Genomic DNA, 21,211 nt, shown 5'->3' on the forward strand with positions numbered 1-21,211 from the left:
TGCGGCTGGCACTGATTTCTGATTTAGTGTCGATCCGCCGCGCTTGTCAGGGGCTGCGAGGTGCTTTCCATGCGGTAATAGAAAAGCTTCAAGGGCGGCTAGAGAGAGGAGGAGGGGATCGGTTGAGGTGCCGTGAATGAGTTTTAGATTTGGGGATGGTGTGATGCTCTGTTTGTTTAACCGTCTGTCAGATGTCGGAATGAAAAGAGGTCAAATATGTAGAGTCCAGAGATGTGAATCAATATGTAATTAATGCAACGGATGAGTGTGACACAATGGTGCTTTTGCCTAAATGCTAATGTCAGCATGCTCATAAAAAGATGGTTAAAATGCAAATATTAAGCCACTTTGTCGTCCCACTGGACATACAAATATCAACCTAATGGGGCTTCTAGTGTCTTTAAGGTCCATCATCTGGTATTTGCACCGGTCCATCCAAAGATGATGACATACAGTATTTCACAGAATAAATGAAAAATGTGACCTGTTGGTGGAGCCAGAGGAAAAGGCAGAATAACCACCCTCCCTCCTCTCAATGAATGTTTGCACCAGATTTCATTCTAATGCAAAAAAAAACATTTGCCACATTATTCATGCCTGAAGTGGTGGAACCACGACGCACTAAAAGACCAACGGCACGACAAACTTTTCTTATAAAAACAACAGGAGAAATGAGACTTGAAGGGTGCCAGGAAATGAGGTGTAAAAAAACACAGGAGAGAAAAGACAAGCACAGGTGAGACGGGGAAGGCCTCCAGCAACAAAGTCAGCGCGTCCCTCTTCCCTCCCGATGCTCCCGCTTCAATGCAGAGAACCTGTGGCAAAAAGAATCAAGGTGTTCTACATCAGCTCCAGGGTCAAAGGTCAAGATGCAACGTGTAACGGAATGTTCTTACTGAAAACCCTGCAGGTAGAATCATTTAATGGCGTCTGCAGAGCTGAGGCACAAAACTGCAAACATATTTGTAAAAATACGTCACAGAACTCAAGAGAAACTACGAGGGCGTATTTTCAACACTGATATTTAATCGTGTCAATTTGATTTGATCCATTTGTACATTTTGAAGCATCTGAGACGTTTTCAGGTGCATTTAAACGACATTTGAACATTAAAATCCAAGATTCCCGGTCAGTTCTCAGAGTGACTTGTTCAGCAGAAACTAGTGACCCTTCAGACCCGCTCGGTGACCCTCAGGCCATAAGACCCAATTAAAACAAAGTGCACGTGGATCTGATTGGAAAATACACGACACGTAATGCAGAGGGTGATGGTCGCAAGATGACCAGAGAAGATGCCCGAGGGCACTCAGGCTTGTCACTTTGATTTGTCACATGAGTATGACTGTAATTGCTGTGTTTCAGTCATCACAGGTTAATTATCAGCCCTGACCTATCACACACAAACACACACACACACACACACACACGTGCAGACGGACGGATCTCGAGCCTCCAGTAAAGTTAGAAGGCGCACAGCTCCGAGCCGCCGCTTGTCTTTGTACCGTGTCTCTCACCCTCCGCCCTCCCTCCCTTCCTCCCTGCCTCCCTCCCCCATCCGGTGACCCGCTAATGTTCTGTTCATTTTCTCTTATGAATAGATAATGGGCAAAAATCAAATCTCTTCATTTGCATGTAATACAATTAAGAGCCTTTTCAAACGATGACAAATGGAGGCAGCAGCGAGGCGTCAGTCAGCCTCGTCAGAGACGGCCTCCGCCGTTTCAACCAGAATTAATAAAACCTTCAAATGGAATTTTCTCGCCGCCATCTGGCATAACAATCACCAAGACACTCCTGGAGTCTGCCCGTCACATGGAATTAAAGTTCTCGTGGATTTGGATTCACGGTTTGAAGCCACTAAACACTGAAAAACAACCCCAAAGAATTTGACAGTTTTCTACACATTAATGAAATAAGAAAATGGAATTTGTGGCCCAGAGATGAATGTCTGTGTTTCCTCATTGAAGGATCCAATGAGAGGCCTTAGAACACAGGTCAGGTCACCTCATGTATGTTCATCATTTATATACGATGACTTAATTCCAAGCCAGGTATGTAGCTCTTTAATGATTTTGATTTCTAATAAAGTAGCCTGATTCTTGCTTATTCATGGATATAAATTCACATGATTTCATTCAGACTCCTTCTACACAAATTACACACACAAACACACACACACACACACAGGAAATTAATGAGCTCTCATTCATAATCCCGTCCACTGAAAGCCATATTCACCCTTGGATGGTTTATTGACTGATTTCATTTATTTGTGTAAAATAAATAGGAGGTAAACATTGGCTCGCTCTCACATTTTTCCGCGACACACTCGCTGCACAGCATTCTGGGAGAAATGATCCCAGCAGCAGCAGGGTCACTGATTGGCTACCTCGTCACTGTGTGACAAATTACCCAATGAGGAAAAGGTTACCCATTTCCACAAACTAATTAACCTGTGTGATAGTGAAACAAATTATTACATTTATGTAATATTATTTCACATCTGTCAGTAGACTGCAAAGATCTTTATCCGTGTGCTTGCCGATCTCTTTTCCTCTGTGATTATAATCCAGACATCATGGGAACACTACATGGACCCTGATTTATTTTAAAGGACTTGACTGTTTCAGCACCTTCAATAATAATCCAAAATGAGTCAAAAACTGCTTGTTTTATGGTCAAGAAGGTTCCGCTTCCACGGTCACAAGGTCTATTATAATGATTCTCCTTGTGTACTATAGGTTTGATATAATTTCATGCTTTTCACCGTTTGCTCACTGTCTAATCCCAACAAAAGGAATAATACATATAAGTATAAAATACGGTAGGCTATTTTAGAATAGTGTCCAGCTAACACAGAACGTCCACAAAGACAATATGAAAGGCATGTAGCTGGTTGGGAATAATTAAAAGCCCCGGAATGTGTGTAAATAAAAAATAATAAAATAAATAAAACTTTTTTCGGGGGTGAAAAGTTCAAAGTTTAAGAGGATCGAGTAGCAAAACGAGTTTTATTATTATTAATACTTTTTTCAGTTAGTTGCATTCTGCAGCCTGGCCACTAGGCGCCGCCATAATCCTAAACTCTGCACTTTTAAACGAGATCGATATCGCGGCAGAGAGACACGGAACATTAGTTACGACCGGAACAGGAACTACACATTACCAGCTGTATTATATCCACAAACATATTACATATTTTTGACCTTCCAAAAAATTGTTGACACAAATTGTTTACTCTCTGAAGGTCAAATGCATATCATCTCTATATATCTATATCATATCATATAGCTAACTTATTGACGACTACATTACCCAAGATGCAACTCTACCCGCCAAAAGTTCCGTCCGCTGTTCCGGTGGGCCATGCTAGCAGCGGCTAACGTAGCCCGCGGCCCGCGGCCTGCAGGCGGGCGGCGAAGGGAACGGACGTCGCACTTCCTTCACCCTCCAACGGCAGGTTATTGTTTTATTTTTATTATCGATTTCTTATTCGAGGTCTTCGGAGCCAACAGACGGCGACTCAAGTGACTCAAACACAAAGTCTGGGCTGCGCTTCGGTGACAGATTCATGCCGACTGAGCCTCTGGCTTCATTTGCGTCCCAACGAGAAGGTGTAAGATAAGAATAGTAAGAATAGCGACCATCACGGTGCGAGGAGTCTAAATACCTGCATTTGCAGCTCCGTTGCCATGACGCCGCCATCATTAATTAAATGAACAAAGCGTGTTGTTTGTTGTGATTCTAATGACTGCGGAAATGCCATCAAGAGTTTCGTCAAACATGGAGTTAATTGTTTAAAGCTCCGAAAGTTCTCTCGTTTCAGGCTTTTTTATCGAGTCGCTTTGGGATTGATATTTTGTGTTTTCAGCTAAACGATAATAAAATGAAGATTAGCACCTTTGGGTCCTTTCCTAATTCATCAAGTTGGTCCTCATCCCGATTGAGTTTGACACCGCTGATTCCTGCCTAAATAATTAATTGGGAATTGAGCCTTTTGTGTATGAATTGATCCTTGATGACCTCGATTCTTCATCAAACACTCCATTCGTCCTCTGAGAAGAGAAATTCACGTTGATCAGTTTCCTCAAACAGGCAGATGCTTGAAGTAGTACTAGTGTGTAAAAGTACACAGCAAGTCAAAGTAGTGCATTAAGATGTCTTAAGTGGTGTTTCATTTATTCTAATATTGGAGTCTCATTATAGTTGGCATGTACAGGGATCAGCTGATTGATTTGGGGATAATAAAGTGGTTTAATCCTTAACAATTTCTCTTTGCGCATAACGTATACACTGCTTATGTTTCTTAATGTAAAATAGAACTCTGGAAAGTAACAGATGGAGTAAAGAAAGTGTAGTATTTCCTTCGGAAATGTAGTGAATTATTAAGTATAGCATCCAAATTGTTACTTAAACACTTTCACTGGGCAAAAAATCGGTTTATTTAATTCATTTTGCATTTTAGAACGATCACCTAAAGTCTGATGATCAATCATCACATTACGTCATTCAACCGAAAATAAAGAAATCATTTAAAAATAAAATAACCGATTTAAACTCGTCTTACAAACCTTTAAACCGTTTCTCTTTGCTTAATCTTTGGCTTTTAGGAGATGCTTGTTTTTAAAGGACGCCTTTTTCCAAAAAAAAGAGGAGGGTTTGATTCATGATGTGACATAATCGAAAATGATTTTTATTTGATCATTTACATTTAATTGATATAAACATCTTCATGAAACAAAATGGTTCAAACATTTAAGAAAGTCATAATTCCATAATAAGCACAGACATACTTGTTGGAAACAGAAGTTATCACAAACTGACCAAATGGGAACAAGAGTGCTTCCGCTACACAAAACATCCTATTTAACAGATTATAGTTAATTCAGCCTCCATCTCTTCGTATCATGTTTTTCCCATGTTGTCTTTTTTTTGTTTTTGTTGCCTTGGTCAGAACATGCAGTCAAGTCCTCCTTCATGATGATTCCAGGTGTCTGCAGGTCCACTGTGCACCCCCCCCCCCTTCAGAGGCGCGTGCTGTGCAGCAGGTGGGGGGAGGGGAGGAAAGGGGGGGGGGCATCAGAACCGATTTGTTTTTTTTGTATTTCAAAGTATCTCCAGAATTTGTCTTCACAAAAAACTGTCAGTCAACGTTCACCGAGGGCCGCATGTGCCGAATAAATAAATAAATACAGAACGGATAAGTTCATTTAAATAGATAAATAAATAGTTGCCACACATGCTAAATGACAAATTATAGCTTCTAAGAGAACCGTCTGGAGGCTGGATGAAGGCCCGGCGACTCGCTTCGGGGTTCCCGTCTTTGTTTGCCATTTGGGGAGGAAATAAAATGACCGGATGTGCTGTGCGTTTTCTTTTTGGATCAAGTATCCCGGTTGTATTTCTCCCGGTGCGCCGTTTGGATGCATTTGGATGAAAAAGTAACTGAACGCGACGTGTCAAAAAACCCAAAGCGAACCGAAGAAGCCTCTCCCCGCTCGTCTCTAGGTGAAGCTCATGGACACTGTGTGCTCCAGCGCTTTGCGGCGCAGCGACGCGATGCTTGTCCCTCTCCACACCTCGCTCTCCGGGGAGCTGCACAGCTGCGGCGAGTGGGTCATGTTGGTCGGGCCCGACAGGGACGCGGACACCATCCCGGGGAACGTGGGCTGGTAGAGGTGCGACTGCAGCCCGGAGCCGTTGGACATGTTGGACAGGCCCATGGAGTTGTGCGGCTGCCCGGCGCCCAGGCTGCACTGGGAGAGGGACTGCGCCATGGCCTGCTGGCGGCCCAGAGCCTGCGGCAGCTGCAGCTGGGACACGCCGGGCATCCCCGCCGTGGCCCAGCGGCCGTCGTTGGCGTGGAAGGAGCACAGGCTGTCGCCCATGGCCGCCGCAGCCGCCGCCGCGGACGGGAACTGGGAGAGGCCGTGGTGCGTCGGCAGCAGGGTTCCCGGGGACCGGAACACGTTGGTGGTCTTCTTGCGCTTTTTCCATTTGGCGCGTCGGTTCTGAAACCAGACCTGCAGCGGGACAGAGGCGATGGTGAGTTATGGGCGCAGCGGCGGGTCATAAAAAGGTTGTGACATCGGTCCGTGATCATCACGATCATGTGATACCGGCGGCGATAAATCAGCTGCAGGAAAACGCGGTGTGTGTGTTTCCTTCTCAGGGTCTTATCAGCTGGTAAAAACGTTTGCGTTTTTATTATTAATTCCAATCTCCAAATAAAACAAATAAAGTATGCTTTGATTTATTTCTCCATCTGGACTGTCAGTAAATTGTGGAAACATTCCATTCGTTTCCAGCCTCTGTAGTTATATCATATTTGTAACAATAACTAAGCAATTTCGTATAATTTTGCCTTAATAAATTGACATTTTAATAGTAATTATTTTCGCTTTTTTTCAAATAAAGATTTTAATTTATTTAGGTGAAAAATCCAACATTTAATAACCCAACATAATTTGGTCCCGTTTTTTGCTTTGTTTCGTGCCTTTGAACGCCGCGCACTCACGTGATATAGATACTGTTATTGCTGTGACAAGCACACTTTATTCGCTAGAGGAGGAGGGGGGGGCGGCGGGGGGGTTGAGCTTTGTGTACGTTTTGTTGTAAACGGCGCTGCGTCTCTATATGATTAATGTGGAGATTTGCTTGAGAAAGTGGAGACGCAGTAATAAGAACGGGACAATCCTCACCCCCCCCCCCCCCCCCTCACACCCCCATCACCCCCTCCTCTCTCAGCCAGCCGTGAAATCCAGCCTGAAATGCATTACACTTCAAGAAAAAGAAAACCCAATTTCTCATTCTGTATTTTAAAGACAGACCGCGGCATTAAGACGGAGAATATCTGTCCCTTTTTATTCCCATCACAGCAGGCGACATGTCACTAATTATTATTATTAAACTGACCGATGCTAAAATAATAATAATAATAATAATGAATATTAGGGTTTAGGGAATCAGAATTAACCGCTTTCTACTGCAGTTAAAACGATCAAATTATATATATTTTTTTTAAGAATGAATCTCGTGCAGTAAAGACGACAATCTGTTTATAACTAAAATAAAAAAAACGATGACATGTTGAGAATAGGAATTTACGTGTTAGTGTGCGCGTGTGCGTGCGTGTAGTTGAGACCCGCGTGTTAATCCGCAGGTTCGAATCTCAAGTCCAGACCAATGTCACTAAAAAGACATTCAACCCTCACAACACTCTCTCTCTCTCTCAAACACACACACACACACACACACACTAGAACTCCTGCTTGCTGTAAGATAGTTTGTTGGTTTGGGATGTTTATTTATTTATATGACTTCACATAATAACAAATAAATTAAGCTGTTTTTTATTATAAAATAAATTGGCAAAGTAAAATTAAGATGTTGGTTTTGATCTTTAATGCTCCCGGGTTTTTCTTTATTATTATTTCAGTCTAACCGGAAGTTGACAGAAGACTACACGCTTTATTTAAACGTAACGGAAATAACGTAAACTAAAACAACATCAAATGCTTTAGTCCAATTAGAATTAAAACATATTTGTATTTTCTCCAGAAAGAAATTAATGAAATTAAAATATTTAATTCTACATCCATTAAGAAAAATCTAAATATATATTATCCAACATAATTTGACCATTTTATCTGGTGCTTTTTAATCGAAAGAGCATTTATTTTATTGAAAATAATCTATGAGTGAACACAAAACATCGAATACAAAATAAAAAGCTGCACTTTTGAGTGATTCCTTTTCATTATTCATTACAATGAGACCTGTTTTTATCCGTCTTAATTCTTGGGTTTTTAAATGACTCCGTTTAATTCCACACCTGGATTTATTCGAACCTGACCCGTCTCACCCTCCCCGCTGGTGAATAAAGGACATCGGATCCAGCCCGGCCGTACCTGCACCCTGGACTCCGTGAGGCCGATCCTCAGAGCCAGCTCCTCCCGCATGAAGATGTCCGGGTAGTGCGTTTTGGCGAAGCTCCTCTCCAGCTCGTTGAGCTGCGCCGGGGTGAACCGGGTCCGGTGCCGCTTCTGTTTCTGGCTCTGGCTCTGCTGCCCCCCTCCGGACTGGCTGTTGTTGTTATTGTTGTTGTTGTTGTTGTTCTGCTGCTGCTTCTCCTGCTCTTTGCTGTTGACCTGCACCGCGTTGGATCCGCCGCCGCCGCCGCCGCTGATGTCGTCGCCCGGGAGCATCGTGGCCCCTTCCACGCCGTCCGGGCCCGGGCCGCCGAGGTCCCCCCCGGAGTGCCCGGGATCAGGCCCCCCTCCGCCGAGCCTGCACTTCAGAGCCTCCCTGTGGCCCAGGAGCTCCGCGGCGGCATCCTTCATCCCTGCACAAGACAAACCGCAGAGGTGAGATGTTTGAACAGAGAGCGCGTTCCGCTGGGGGGGGGGAAGAAGGGGGGAAGAAGGGACACATGTTAGGAGAACACTTCTCAAGCAAAGCCGTATTTCTGCTGCGGTATAAAAATCACGTGCACATGCATTGAACTATGTTTATAACACAGGTAAATGAATAAATAAAACAGACAACATCAACGCGTGCAGCTCTTTGAGAGACAACCACAGCATGCGCATTAAAATCTGCTCCTTAAATACTCTTAATTCAATTCGAGCTCACCGATATCTTAGGAAATTGTCAAATCAAATTACGCCGTAATGTGATAATAATAATTACTTTTTCCAATGAATTAAGCGAGTTTAGCTCACTTCGGTCGCATTAAGAGGAAATAAGAAGCAAATTGACAACATTCAGAGCTTGATTTCGGATTAGAAGTGGCTCAAGCTTACAGTAGAGTTGAAGACCGGAGTTTGGTGATGATAACTCACCGAGGCGAGCATCCAGCAGGTCGGCATGAGATAGCATCGCGCACCGCTCCGGGGGCGAAGTGCTATTCCCAACAAAAAAAAGATCTCTATGACTTTAACCTATTTAAGAAATATATATAGAGTAAATGAAAGCAAATTCGGTTTGTGGTTAAAAGCGAGGTTGGTTGCATTATAATGTAGTTTAGAGAAATGGGGAGGCGCTTAACAGCGGAGTGAACCCGTGAGCTTCTCCAAACGAGGACCAATCACAGCTGAAGCCTGAGGTTTGTCAGCTTTAGCCCGAGACCCACAGCCCCCCCCCGCCCCCACCTCCTCCTCCTCCTCCATCTCCATCTCCATCCTCTCACATCCACAAGTTCATTCCTCCTCATTCCTGTAATTGGCTTTGATTTCTCCTCCAAATTACATCCAATAAAATACGCTGATTTAATATCTGTGTGACGTTCGACCCGTTCAAGAAATGTTGGATCACCACAATATTTGCTTTAGTCTGTTGTTGTTGTTTTTACAGTAGCAGAATACACGGGAGTTTAGTTCTTATGGGCAAGAAGCACGTGACTGCGTTAACGGATGAAACACCTTGAAAATGAACTCGCGTCTACGACGTGAAGCCATTTCTTTTTTATGGTCTCCATAATGATATTGTCGACCTCTTTAAAGACACTAAATGCCTCTTGGAGACCAAGTGAACCTCCTCTAATATGATTTCCCAGTCAGCCAGACAACAAACTTTATAGGATCCTAACCACGCTCTCATTTTCACGGCCATTAGGCTTTTATGTAATTAGGGCCCAATCTATACGCCTTTATTCCACACATCGGATCAGTTTAAATTAGTGGTGATTTACTTGTATTTAGGCCCAACTGTCAAGGAGGGGGGGGGGACTTGGTACAGCTGACGTGTGAACGAATTAACTCGGCGGAAAGCGGAGGGAAGTTCAACACGAGGCGTGAAGGCTCTTTGATAAAAACTAGAAGGGGACACGCGGCGCGAGGAGGAGGCCTCGGAATCTCAATCATTTACTGCCCGAGGAGAGAAGTAAGGAGCTCCATTTTAACACCGCCATTAGACTCAATTAACGCACGCACGCGCACGCACACACACACACGCACACACACGCACGCGGTCCGTTGTAATATTTAAGGACTAAAGCAGACACACTTCACACAGATGTCGGGATGTTTTGTAAGCGCGCAGATTTCTTTTGTAATTCATCATGTGCAGGGGCGACGGGGGGGGGGGGTGGAGGGGAAGGGGGAGGGGGGGGGGGGCACAAAGGAGGCGTCCGAGCGTGAACCCGCTTCTGGCTTCTTCTTCTTCTTCTTCGTCCATGCAGCCTCCTGTCGCCTCTCACCTCGGCTTTTATTTGTCTGCAATCTGGTGGCACGAGGGGGACAGCGCGCGCGGGGGGGGGTCGCCGGGGGGGGGGGGGGGGTGTGCTGGTGGAGCGCGAGGATTTTTTTTTCTCAAGATTCTTTGCGCAGTAAATATTCTGCCTCTATTCTTCCGAGGAGAAAAAAAAGGAGATGCGCGCTTGGAAATATTTATTGTCCTGTCTGAAATGTTTTTTGTGTTTTTTAGAAGCTGGACATCGAGGTCGATGTTTGCCTGGAAATAAGCGTCGTTGTTGCAAAATATTCTGTTTATTAAAATACATTTTTTATCATCCAGGGTCGTATTTATTTGACATAATTATAGGTGCATTATTTCGATGGATAATGTGATGTTTATGGTTCTGTTGGCGCGCTGAAAGCCCGTAAAGGATCATTTGAAGTCGTCACATTGCGCGATGATGGAGTGCGCGCGCTTCACTTTACGAGCCGCACAGCTTTTATGGCTGCACAAACACAAGAGAATGAGTTCTCCTGGCGGCAGGTCATGTTTAACCCCACAACAGAAAAGCGGGGGGGGGGGGGGGGGGTGATGAGCTGTCAGGAGGCGCGAGATATTGTTTCGTATTTAATATGAATAAGTGTTTGTTTTTTTTGCTTTCGGCTGCGTGCAAAACAATATCTCCGATTTAATTCAGAAAAGGTGGACAATAAAATAAATTATTTAATGCATTGGAGCCTGAGCTCAACTTTGTAATATTATGTTATTTTTGAAATATCACCCTATTTGAAATGTGTTCATCCTAAATGCAATGTAGTTAGTTCAGCTAATTGAAAAGGCATAATTTCACTTAATAGCGTCAACAGATGTGTTGTGTGCGTGTGCGTGGGTGGTGCACGCGCGCTCGTGTGTGTGTGTGAGAGACAGAATTGAAGGTCCTGGTTTCGCTGACTTGATAAGGCTGTAATTAGAGTAAACAAGGAGCAGCGCGCGCTTTGCTACATCTCCCCACTAACGCGCTGACATCCATCTCATCCATGACATAAATAAAAATAGACAAACAAATTCGCCCCCTGCAAGTTAATGCGGTGCATCTGGGCGGAAAGTAGACGCTTTCACGCGCTGTGGAGATGAGGAGTGACTTTTAATAAAGGGGAAAAAAAAACAACAGCATATGAGTGTGATACTGTAATGCGGATGGCGTATCAAGGTCGAAGCCTCTGAGGCCGTTTCTTTACCCCCGGATCACCTGAAGTTCAGTGGACGCGTAGCGTGGCAGCGGGCGGGCCTCGAACCCGTGACCTCTCGGTTTACACGTGCAGCTTCTCCTCCTCCCCTCTGATCCGCCTTTGCAGTCTGTATTCACTCAATTAGAGCTTTGTGAGGAGGAAAAACAATCGATCTTCCATCTGCACGAGTCCCGGGTTAACAAATGAGATTCTTGTTTCATGCGGCTGATCTGGGGACAGTCATGGAGGGATTAAGGAGGAGCGGCCCAATAACCCACCGTGTTGGAGAGGAGGGGGAGCAGCTGATGCCGCCACAACGAGATACAGTTTGGATATTGCCTGTAATCTATTGGATTATTATTGCACCGATGCAGTAGAATTCTACCCCCCTTTAAGGCCATATGTTTAGCGGTTTAATGTATTAAATTGTATATGCTCATTATACTTTATTCAGCTTCAAAGGAGCCTCGTAAAAAGGATGGTGGAGTAAAAGTAAATGACTTAACTTGAGCAAATGCAGAGCCATCCTTCTCATTACTCTCACATTATTAGCCTGCAGATGTCAGGTCACATCCCCTCTCAGGTTACGCACAGTTCACATCCGTCATTTAGAGCCCAGTCGGGTTCTCTCATAATTCACAGCAGAGGTTAAAGCACCATTTCTTTGTCATTTTTAGTAATTGCTCCACTACTTTAAATCCGATACTGAGTGAGAAATCGTTTATTGCCACATTGTGGTGCACTTGAGGGTTTCCTTTTTAATGCTTTTATTCCGTTAAAACAATTCTTTTAACATTTATTGACAAATGAACTCGTTTATGAAATAAGATGCATTCAGTACCCTCCAATTAATCATCAATGGCTGCTTTTAAACCCATGCATTAGTCTAATAAAAATCGAATTAGATAATATAATTCCATGAGAGGGGGGGGGGGGGGGGGCAAATTTGCTGCCTCGTGAGTGCTTTTATTTTGGTAAAATCTATAGCCAATAACCCTCCTAGAGTGCCACACACAAAGTGCTGCAGACACACGTCGGGTACTGCTGCTTCTACCTCATTATGGGATGTGAAAACGTGTTACCCAGCAGCCACTGCGTGTTCCGATCAGCCGGCAGCCTGCTCGGGGTCCCGTGGTCACTCCAACCCAGATGTAGCGCCCCGCCGCCGCATCTCATGCCTCAATTAGCGCCGCTGCCACCCCCCCCCCCCCCACCCCCTGCACGGACTCGATTAGGCCGTGATTTATCCGAAAGAAATATAATTATACCTCCAAATAAAATAATCAGCATTGAAGAGCGATTTCCGTAACGAGCTGGAGCGGGGTGGATGTCACGGAGCAGCAGCGCCTCATTAGGGCGCTAATGAGACTTCGGGGTGATCCCGATGATTATCGAAATCTGTAAAATAAGGATCAAGTCAAATGTAACCTTAATTTGTCTGGCAATTGAGTTCATTTATTAGTGGCACTATTTAGGAAGGACTCCCTCAGCCTCGGTGCAGGTGTCGTCGTTTTAGGCCGGTGGGACAATGGGTGCGCTTGTTTTATCATCCAGGGCCACAACGTTTGTCTTTTAAAAAGTAAATTCCTCTTTATTGCAGCTTACCTTTCACAGATAAATCAAACAAATGTCAGTTAAGCGCTGAAAACCATCAGTTTATTAATCCATCAGATATGCAAAGAATTTTATTCCCCCCAAAAAAACAGAAAAATAAACATTCATTGTTTCAAGTTTCGAAAATCTGTTGAATATTTTTTGCATCACGAGTTGAGGACACTTGCTCTTTCTTATACCCCCCCCCCCTCAAACACTGGCATTTCAGAATCGATTAAAGAAAGGTAATAACTGTTAATTGCAGCTTTGGTTAGTAGTTGTTGAGTTAAATAGTCCAAAAGCGGCTCAGTGAACGCAAAAATCATCCTGACGAGTACTGTGTTAACAACCGATGACTACGTTGGGTTTCCAGCATTGTGTAAAGCCGGCCCAGATCAAAGGTGAGGCCTGAATGCAGGAGGCAAGTGTGTGTGTGTTAACATCTCAAAAGTCCAGATTGTGTATCAGTGCCACAAAAAAAAAAAAAACCCTCTCCCCTCCCCCACTGGGATTTTTAGGAGGAGTGTGATCAGAAGTGGTGGCACATTAACGGCGAGGACGCACTAAGCGGTAGAAAATAATCACATGAACAACAGAGACACCCGACGAAAGGAAGAATCCCGGATCATCCTTCAAGCTTCACCGAGTCCAACATGTTTCTGGCCTCTTTGTACTCCTCCGATTCGCTCAGATCCGCTTCGGTTTCCTGGAAACAAACCAAACAAACACACACACGCTTTTAGTCCGATTGCCATTTTAAAACCATCGTCGCCATCTCCTACACCCGAGAGGGGCGGAGCCTCAGCTGCTCCACTTTGATCAGTCGGTGTCACGTGATCCAGGTCTAAATCCAGCGGTCCGGAGGCGGCCCGATGGACGGCGTGACCGCAGCGTGCGTCTGTTAACAGGGACGACGGAGGTGAGGATGAGTGACAGGCGCTCGGCGGCGCCCGCCCGCCCGCCCACCGCCAGCTGGCTCGCCGCTAATCGAGGCGACCCCGAGGGTCTCATGTCGTCTGCTCGCCACGAAGGGATCAGACACAAAAAAAAACTTAACTGGTGCAACGCGTGATACTGGGAGCACTTCACGGGAATATTCCCATAAGGCCTTGCGGTCGGGTAATGGGCGCCGTGGCCGAGACTCATTTAGAAGCAGTTAGTGGCGACCTGTACGGAATATTGTGAACTTTACGTCTTCTTGTCTAAATGCTAACCTCAGCTAGCACGCTAAAACAGTTTAATTCATCTTTAACGCTGCTTTTTGTGCGTTCTCTCTTTTTAGGCAAATTAATCTAGATTTGATCCATTTCATATGTGCTTAATGTGATAGAAATATTCCCTTTTGAAAAATCTTATCAGTAGATTAAACTGTGTGTTTTGTTCCTCGCCCAAACACATTAGGAACTAGTCAAACCATAAGCTGTTGTTTTAAAACCATGGGATCAATATTGCGCCGCTCTGCAGATTGATTCAGCACATTTTCACTTTTTTGTTCCACACACACGAAGCCGTGAGACCTCTGATGATCCCACAAGAAACACTTAACCAAGTCAGAGGCTTCATCTCGCGCTTCCATTTGTCAGTTTGCCCACAAACACACAAACTATGACGCCGCGCCTTTTCCGCTGGGGGGGGGGGGGGGGGTCTAAGAATTGATGCAATGGTTCGTCAGAGTCAACTTGGCCTCTGACAGCCTGTTGGAATCAATTCTTCCCCCCCAAAAAGACCAAATTATGAATGAACGCAGCTTAAAGAAAGCAATTCATAAACAGTCAAATATTGAGCCATGGACACGAGGCTGGTCTCCGGTCAGACTGAACGCTTCACTGCTCGTCAGCAGGGAACGAAAGACGCTACTTTCTCTGATCATGAGTTTGTTATCGTGGTCACATGTCCATCGTCTCGATCCAGATGTGTGCCGCCGCTCACTCACCAGCAGCTGGAGCAGATCGGCGTGTGCGATGGTCAGACGCCGGTGGCAGTCGGGGACCATCATGTGTGACTCCTGCAAGACCTCGATCTGAAACCACAGCAAGGGGGGGGGGGGGGGGGGGGCGTGAGACACCTCAGTGCACCGTATGCAGCAACCAATATATCAGAGTTATTGATCTCTTGATGGGGGGGGGGGGGGGGGGGGGGGGGTAGCAGAGAGGAGTCACACTCGCTCGCTGACAGATGTTTCCTCACCTGCCCCCCCCCCCTCCCCGTGTGACTCTGGGCTAGCTGACACGCAGAGAGGCGTGTTGGAACAGACAGAAGTCACGGTGCCCCCCCCTCTTCCTCCTCCTCCTCTCCCCCCCCCCCCCCAGTGCACTGGAATGATCCCATCAGTGCTGGATAGAGATGACACAGTGTATTGATTCCATTGAAATAAAAACCTCTAGTCCATCCTGCCTCAGACCTCTCATCTCCAACCATAATCCATCTGCCCCCCCCCCCCCCCCCCCCCGTCGCCCCCAACCAGCTAAACAAAAAACACGGGCGGAATTCTAACGACTCGGGTTAACGCGCTCAGAAGAAGAATCGCCGCCCGGCGAGCCAGGACTACGGTCACATGCTGTAGTCTTGGGTGAACTAAAGGTCAAAGGTCAGTTTGGAACTCACCCATTTGTTAAGTTCAGCTTTTACACTTTTTTTTGGGAATCATGATCCCATCGTAGTTTCTTCTCTTGAGGACAGAAACGTGCTGAAGGGTTCAGATGCTCTGAAGACATGGAGCGAGCTATCGGCCTCGTGCTTCCTGCTCTGAGGGGAGCAGGATGATGGATGAACGGATGGAGTGAGACACAATGGAGACGAGGGCAGCGACACTAAATCACCAGCATGTGTCACTAATTATCAAACTCCTCTAAAGTAACATGATATAATTACATCCGCATCAAGCAAATTACTAAATCACTAATGGTCGCTCCTCTCAAACCCAATCCTTCATTATCACCGCGGACCGACCTCATTACACCAAAGATGGAAGATGGAACCCGACTGCGGCTCCTCGCGTCACCAGGAGCGGGGACGCAGCGCTTCTTCAGCCGGGACGCACCGTCAAAGGAACCCTCACCTGCTTCTTGATGACGTACGGGTCTCCTGCCTCGTCCTTCAAACGCTGGACCTTCTCCTCCTGCTGCTTCGCCTCCTTCTGGTACGAAATCTTCTCCTTGGCCAGTCTGCAGGGGGCAGAAGACCAGAGGGCGGTTCAGTGAGCGCCCGCCGGACCCGTCCGCCCATCGCTGTGACCGCCACGCACGTCACCCCCTCCCCGAGTGGAGGGCGAGCAGAACCACGCCGTCCACAGCGGGTGTTGATCTTTTAAAAGGAGGTCCTTCAATTCTGTGTCCACGCGCTTGTTCTTTCACAACAACGTATTCATGCAGCAGCTTGGATGACTCCGATCCAACCAAAAGCCCCACCTGGTACCTGGTACCTGGTACCTGCACAAATGGGCTTCTCCATCAGAGTAATTGAGTCATTCTGTTTAATCGGTTTTTAATTATTTATTGATGATTACATGATTTTTTGGGGGATTTGTTCTAAAATTCCAATGAACTCAATTGGATATTTGTCAAATTGTTTTGAGTGAACAGTAATCCTCAGAAATATTAAATTAACATTTTAACAAAGACAAAAATCAATTTCACGTTCATTTATTTTAGGCATTTTTCAGTCTATTAAATAATTTCAATTTAGTGACATTGACTTTAATTAAATATTGAAGGCGAGACTGCAGAGACACGGTTCATATGACGATAATCTCAACATCAATGTTTATCTTTCTCTCCACAGACTAAATGATGATTCAAGCCACTGTTACGTAACATTTTCCAGTTAATTTATTTTGTTCATGAACATTTTCTGTGTTGAGCAAACAAGCGGCAACACAAATGAAAACAGCTTCACTGTATCAGTCACACACACACACACACACACTTTTAGAGATTAATTGATCATCAATTTACTCCCTAATTTGGACCAAGTCAGGTGGTAAATGGGCCTCTTTTCCTTGATTGTTAGTGAAAACGGGCTTGAGTACATTGATAAATTTTGATTATTTATCAATTACGGGCCAAATGGAACTAAATGTATTAAACAGATTTCCGACCCTGATTGGCATAATGGAGTTTGAAAATATCGCTATTGATAATGATTCCAAACTAATAGTCCTTTTCCGGCTGCGCTTGCCTGTCGCAGCGACAACACAAATTTAATTTTTCACAAAATCAGCTGCGTGTGCGTAAGTGGGCGATCCTTCATTAAATCAGAGCCCTTCCCTCCGTGATGCGCCACTCCTCGCTCCGTCCAGGAAGCACTCTGTCATATTTTACATCAATTACTCATCCTAATAACTGTTCCATCAAGAAGCTTTTTTAAAAACAGCCAGCATATGCAATAGCCGCTCCTGCAGCGGCCCGAGTGAGTGATGTCACCGGCTTGGAGTCAAAGATGGAGGATGGAAGGCTGGAATCATTTGAATAAAACTGAAGGACAGTCTAATAACAAAATGTCCATTCCTCCCCTTTCCAGCGCTGATGTTAATTTCTTATTTCTCCCAGACTTGGAGCAGTGTGAATGAGGGGTGGGGTCGCGGCTGGTTTTAAATAGACCTGCCACCTCAGGCTTAATGGAAAAGGCAGCTCTCTGGAAAATAGAAGGGGGGGGAAAAAAAGGGAATTAGACCCAGCCGACACACACACACACACACATACACACAGCACTGTAGTTTTGAGCCGCCGTGGTGTAAGTCTGTGCTGGGACCGGAATGACAAAAGCAAATGACTGTTGTCATTTTATTAAGGGCATCCGCCTCGCCAGGGCAGAAAAGGCACCGACTGGAATGTGCAGAAAAGCCAGTGGAAAAATCGGCCAAAAGAGAAGGCAGGTTTCCTCTAAACTAGAGGAGGGGAGGAGAAGGAGATTATGAGGAGGAGGAACTCAATGACTGCGTCTGCTTACACCCAACAGCTTCATTAAAGCCCCACGTCAACACACAGTCCACTGCAGGTAAAGGTAAACGCTCCCTTCACTGGAGACATCATCCACTGTGGGAAATCCAGAGAGCACCACGACCACCTCGGGGAGCCTGTTAGTGATCTGACCCTCATCACAACACAATCGATAGCACATTACACGATGCCCGCTGACGGGAGGGAATAAGAGGCCCCCAGGATCGACGGGAAAAATCCCTCCCAGTCCATCACACGAGCACAACACGCCACACATTTAGCGCACAACGGAGGGAAACTCCATCAATAGATGGTTTTAGGCACGTTCCCATTTTAAAAAGACGCACATCCTTTGTTTCGTTGGTGCTTTATTCCACAATACGTCTTCTAGGACTTCTAGGAGGGGGGGTGGGGGGGAACGACATGTGGGACGCGTCTCGTCAGCGTGTCATTTACTGGTTCGTCAAGCCGCCAGAACAAAACAGACAACACACACACACACTATCGATCGACTTCCAGCCGTTGAATCAACTTTGTTGATTTTCATCTTTGCAGCAGCAGCAGTTGCTGTGCACTTAAATTCAGCTTCATCTAGATTTCTACTCCTGCCGACATGAGGCTGCATCATCGGCGCTGCGATGCGGACATTTGAACTACCGTCATGTGGCTTTGTTCTGCACAACTACTGCAAAATACACAACTAAACAAAGTAAACAAACAAAAGCATAAATGTTCTCCAGCAGAGCTACAAAAGAAACAACAACGAAAGAAACACCATAATCTCATAAAACTTCAATTTGTAAGTGTTAATTTACAGTTGTGTGTGTGTGTGTGCGCTGCAGCCTTCTAACAATAAATCTTGTTCCTAACGGTTTTTCGGGGACTATAATAAAAGATGGAGACGTTTCTTTATGAAAGACAACAGGCACTTTGTTCAAACACCTAAAAGGTTGAGTTGTAAAGAAACTGAGCATCGGAGGAACAAAATGCTCCAAAGGGCCAACAGAGAGAAAGTTGTTTTACTATTAACGGGTTTTTACAGCGTTGCTGCGTTTTGCAGTAACTCTGGGAATTATGTGTTGCTTTTATTGAGAACTAGTAACAGCAGGTCCAAAGTGACTCTGCTGCTCTATTACTAACTTTCACTTGGCTATTGGCAGCAGCATTGATTAGGATTTAAATCCAGCTAGTGTGTATTTTACCGATGTCTTTGGTTCGTTTTATAAATCCAATCACTTCTCATGTGTCGCTACACAAATAACAGCACAACCTTTGATACTGTTGAATTAAGGGTGATGATCAACACAAGGTCTGTATGTTGCAGTCAAACTGAATCTGTCCAATACTTACTTACTACCCTGCACATACATTTGGGTTTGTCTCTACCTGGAGAAGCTTTGAATCCAACGGTCACTCACCGGCATCACAGTGTGCACATTTCTTGCCAAAAAGAGACAAACTTTGACAATGCCTAAATAATCTATTAATTACAAAATGTTCCAAAGTCCTAACGTTAGGAAAGGACATGAGTGTGGCACATTCTACCTCTGGTTTAATTCATTGTTTATTTCTGAGGTCAGAGTGCATGTTTTGAGAATGGAACATGAAGGTTAATTGTAGAATGTTCTCATTCAGGCCACAGGCCCTGCTAGCAGTGCGTGATGCTGTGTCATCGGACTGTGCAGGTATTTCCTACATCGCCACAGTCTCCCCTGACGGCTCAGACTGTGAAACAGGAGATTAAAACCACAGCCACAAAGCGTCGGTGTTAAAAAACAGAATACCGTTAGCTTACCTGTGTTAACAAGATGCGTCATATTTCAGTAAAAGCATCTCTGTAGCTATGGTTTATTTCATATTTCAGGTATTTCAGAGATTAAATATTAAAACGGATAAGAAGGGCGTGTTCTATCAGCATAAATTACATTTAGCCCAGAAGCAGCAGAAGAGCCCAAAACAATAAGAACATGTTATTAGCTATTTGCTAACCAGCTATCACAAAGCTAGCATGAGTCGGATAACGTTAGCTAACGCTGCAAATCTCACCAAACACGTTAATATTGTGGTACATCGCTGTCTTTCGAATTACAATATACGGGTATTACGACAGCAGAAGTGTTGGATACATTAAGTCTATCTTCCGCAAACACAACAAAAGAAAACGGCAAATAGCCGTAAAGGCCGCAGCAGAGCACCGGGGTGCAGTTAAAAACCTAACCGACAAACGTTACTCCACACTGGGTTCAACGCCGAGGCAACTTCTTCCCCTGGCTAAGCTAGTTAGCGTGCTACGCTTAACTATACTGCTAGTGCGTACTTAGCTTTTTGACATGCTGGTTTAACTGAAACAAAAAGCCAACCATACCTCTTCACGATGCCGGTCTTAATCTTAATTTGCCGTATTCTTGGATCTGCCATGGCTGTGGGTTGCGTGTATTACTGGGGGTGAAGTCTGGACTCCGGACTGTTGTTGTCTATGGTCGTAACGTGCGTAGGGTTCCTGCTGCAGAGTGCGCGTGCGCAGGGTTCCTGCTGCGGAGTGCGCGTGCGCAGGGTTCCTGCTGCGGAGTGCGCGTGCGCAGGTCAGGAAGTCGGTGAGGAGAAAAGCTGATGGCAGAAAAATCAAACTCCAGGCTCGAATGATTGTCGAGTGAGTGGATCACACAGACGGTTCCAACAGATCTGGCCCTGTAGGCTACAATGAATCACGTGTGTGTCAATTGAATAAAAAATACATATATATATATTTCCTGATAAAAACAATGAAAAAAGCAGACCAAAGAGAGAGTGTTCAACAATTCTTGCAGAAATTAAAGGTTTTTTGTTAGTTTTCCAGATTAATAAGTACATTTAGAATATGATATACTATTTAATGTATTATAATATCACGTTTTGTAATACATTTAAAAGGCATATATGTATTCATTGATTTTATGTAACAACTGTACAAATAATACGTATTATTATTATTACTTTTAGAAAGACAGGATGTAATCGTACATGGGATTTAGATTGAGTTGAAGGGGTGTATGGCCAACATTTGTAAACTATTGTGTGAAATTTGGGTAATGTCTTTTGGACTTAGAGCATAGCTAATAATTGAATTATTGAGGTGGGAGGAATTATTCAATAAATAATCGTTGATGAACTGAATGGCCGCCCCATCTTTGTTAAAACATAAGAAAACAACCGAAAGTCGACTGAGTTCTGCTGTAAATCTTTACCTATCAATTGTGTTTGCATTGACTTTGCTTCTAACATTTAGTGTCAGTGAGC

The 21,211-nt window shown here is 44.8% G+C and overlaps 2 protein-coding genes across 3 annotated transcripts; both read right to left on the reverse strand.

Moving 5' to 3' along the window:
• Positions 1-5,068: 5,068 nt before the first annotated feature.
• On the reverse strand, positions 5,069-9,076 carry otpa (orthopedia homeobox a). Of its 2 annotated transcripts, none has more exons than XM_037485636.2 (3): positions 8,844-9,076; positions 7,911-8,344; positions 5,069-6,023 (listed from the first exon to the last, which is right to left on the reverse strand). In XM_037485636.2, the coding sequence occupies exons 1-3, from the start codon at positions 8,878-8,880 to the stop codon at positions 5,505-5,507; spliced, it is 990 nt and encodes a 329-aa protein (XP_037341533.2). In that variant the 5' UTR covers positions 8,881-9,076; the 3' UTR covers positions 5,069-5,504. The 2 variants fall into 2 exon arrangements, with proteins under 2 accessions (XP_037341533.2, XP_037341531.2); XM_037485634.2 differs by having other exon boundaries at positions 8,805-9,076.
• A 3,963-nt stretch (positions 9,077-13,039) lies between these two features.
• On the reverse strand, positions 13,040-20,471 carry tbca (tubulin cofactor a). Its single transcript, XM_037485317.2, has 4 exons — positions 20,301-20,471; positions 16,057-16,162; positions 14,932-15,018; positions 13,040-13,704 (listed from the first exon to the last, which is right to left on the reverse strand). The coding sequence occupies exons 1-4, from the start codon at positions 20,351-20,353 to the stop codon at positions 13,624-13,626; spliced, it is 327 nt and encodes a 108-aa protein (XP_037341214.1). The 5' UTR covers positions 20,354-20,471; the 3' UTR covers positions 13,040-13,623.
• Between the last annotated feature and the right edge of the window lie 740 nt (positions 20,472-21,211).

The sequence above is a fragment of the Pungitius pungitius genome, chromosome 18 (genome assembly GCF_949316345.1).
Source record: "Pungitius pungitius chromosome 18, fPunPun2.1, whole genome shotgun sequence".
Lineage (NCBI taxonomy): Eukaryota > Metazoa > Chordata > Actinopteri > Perciformes > Gasterosteidae > Pungitius > Pungitius pungitius.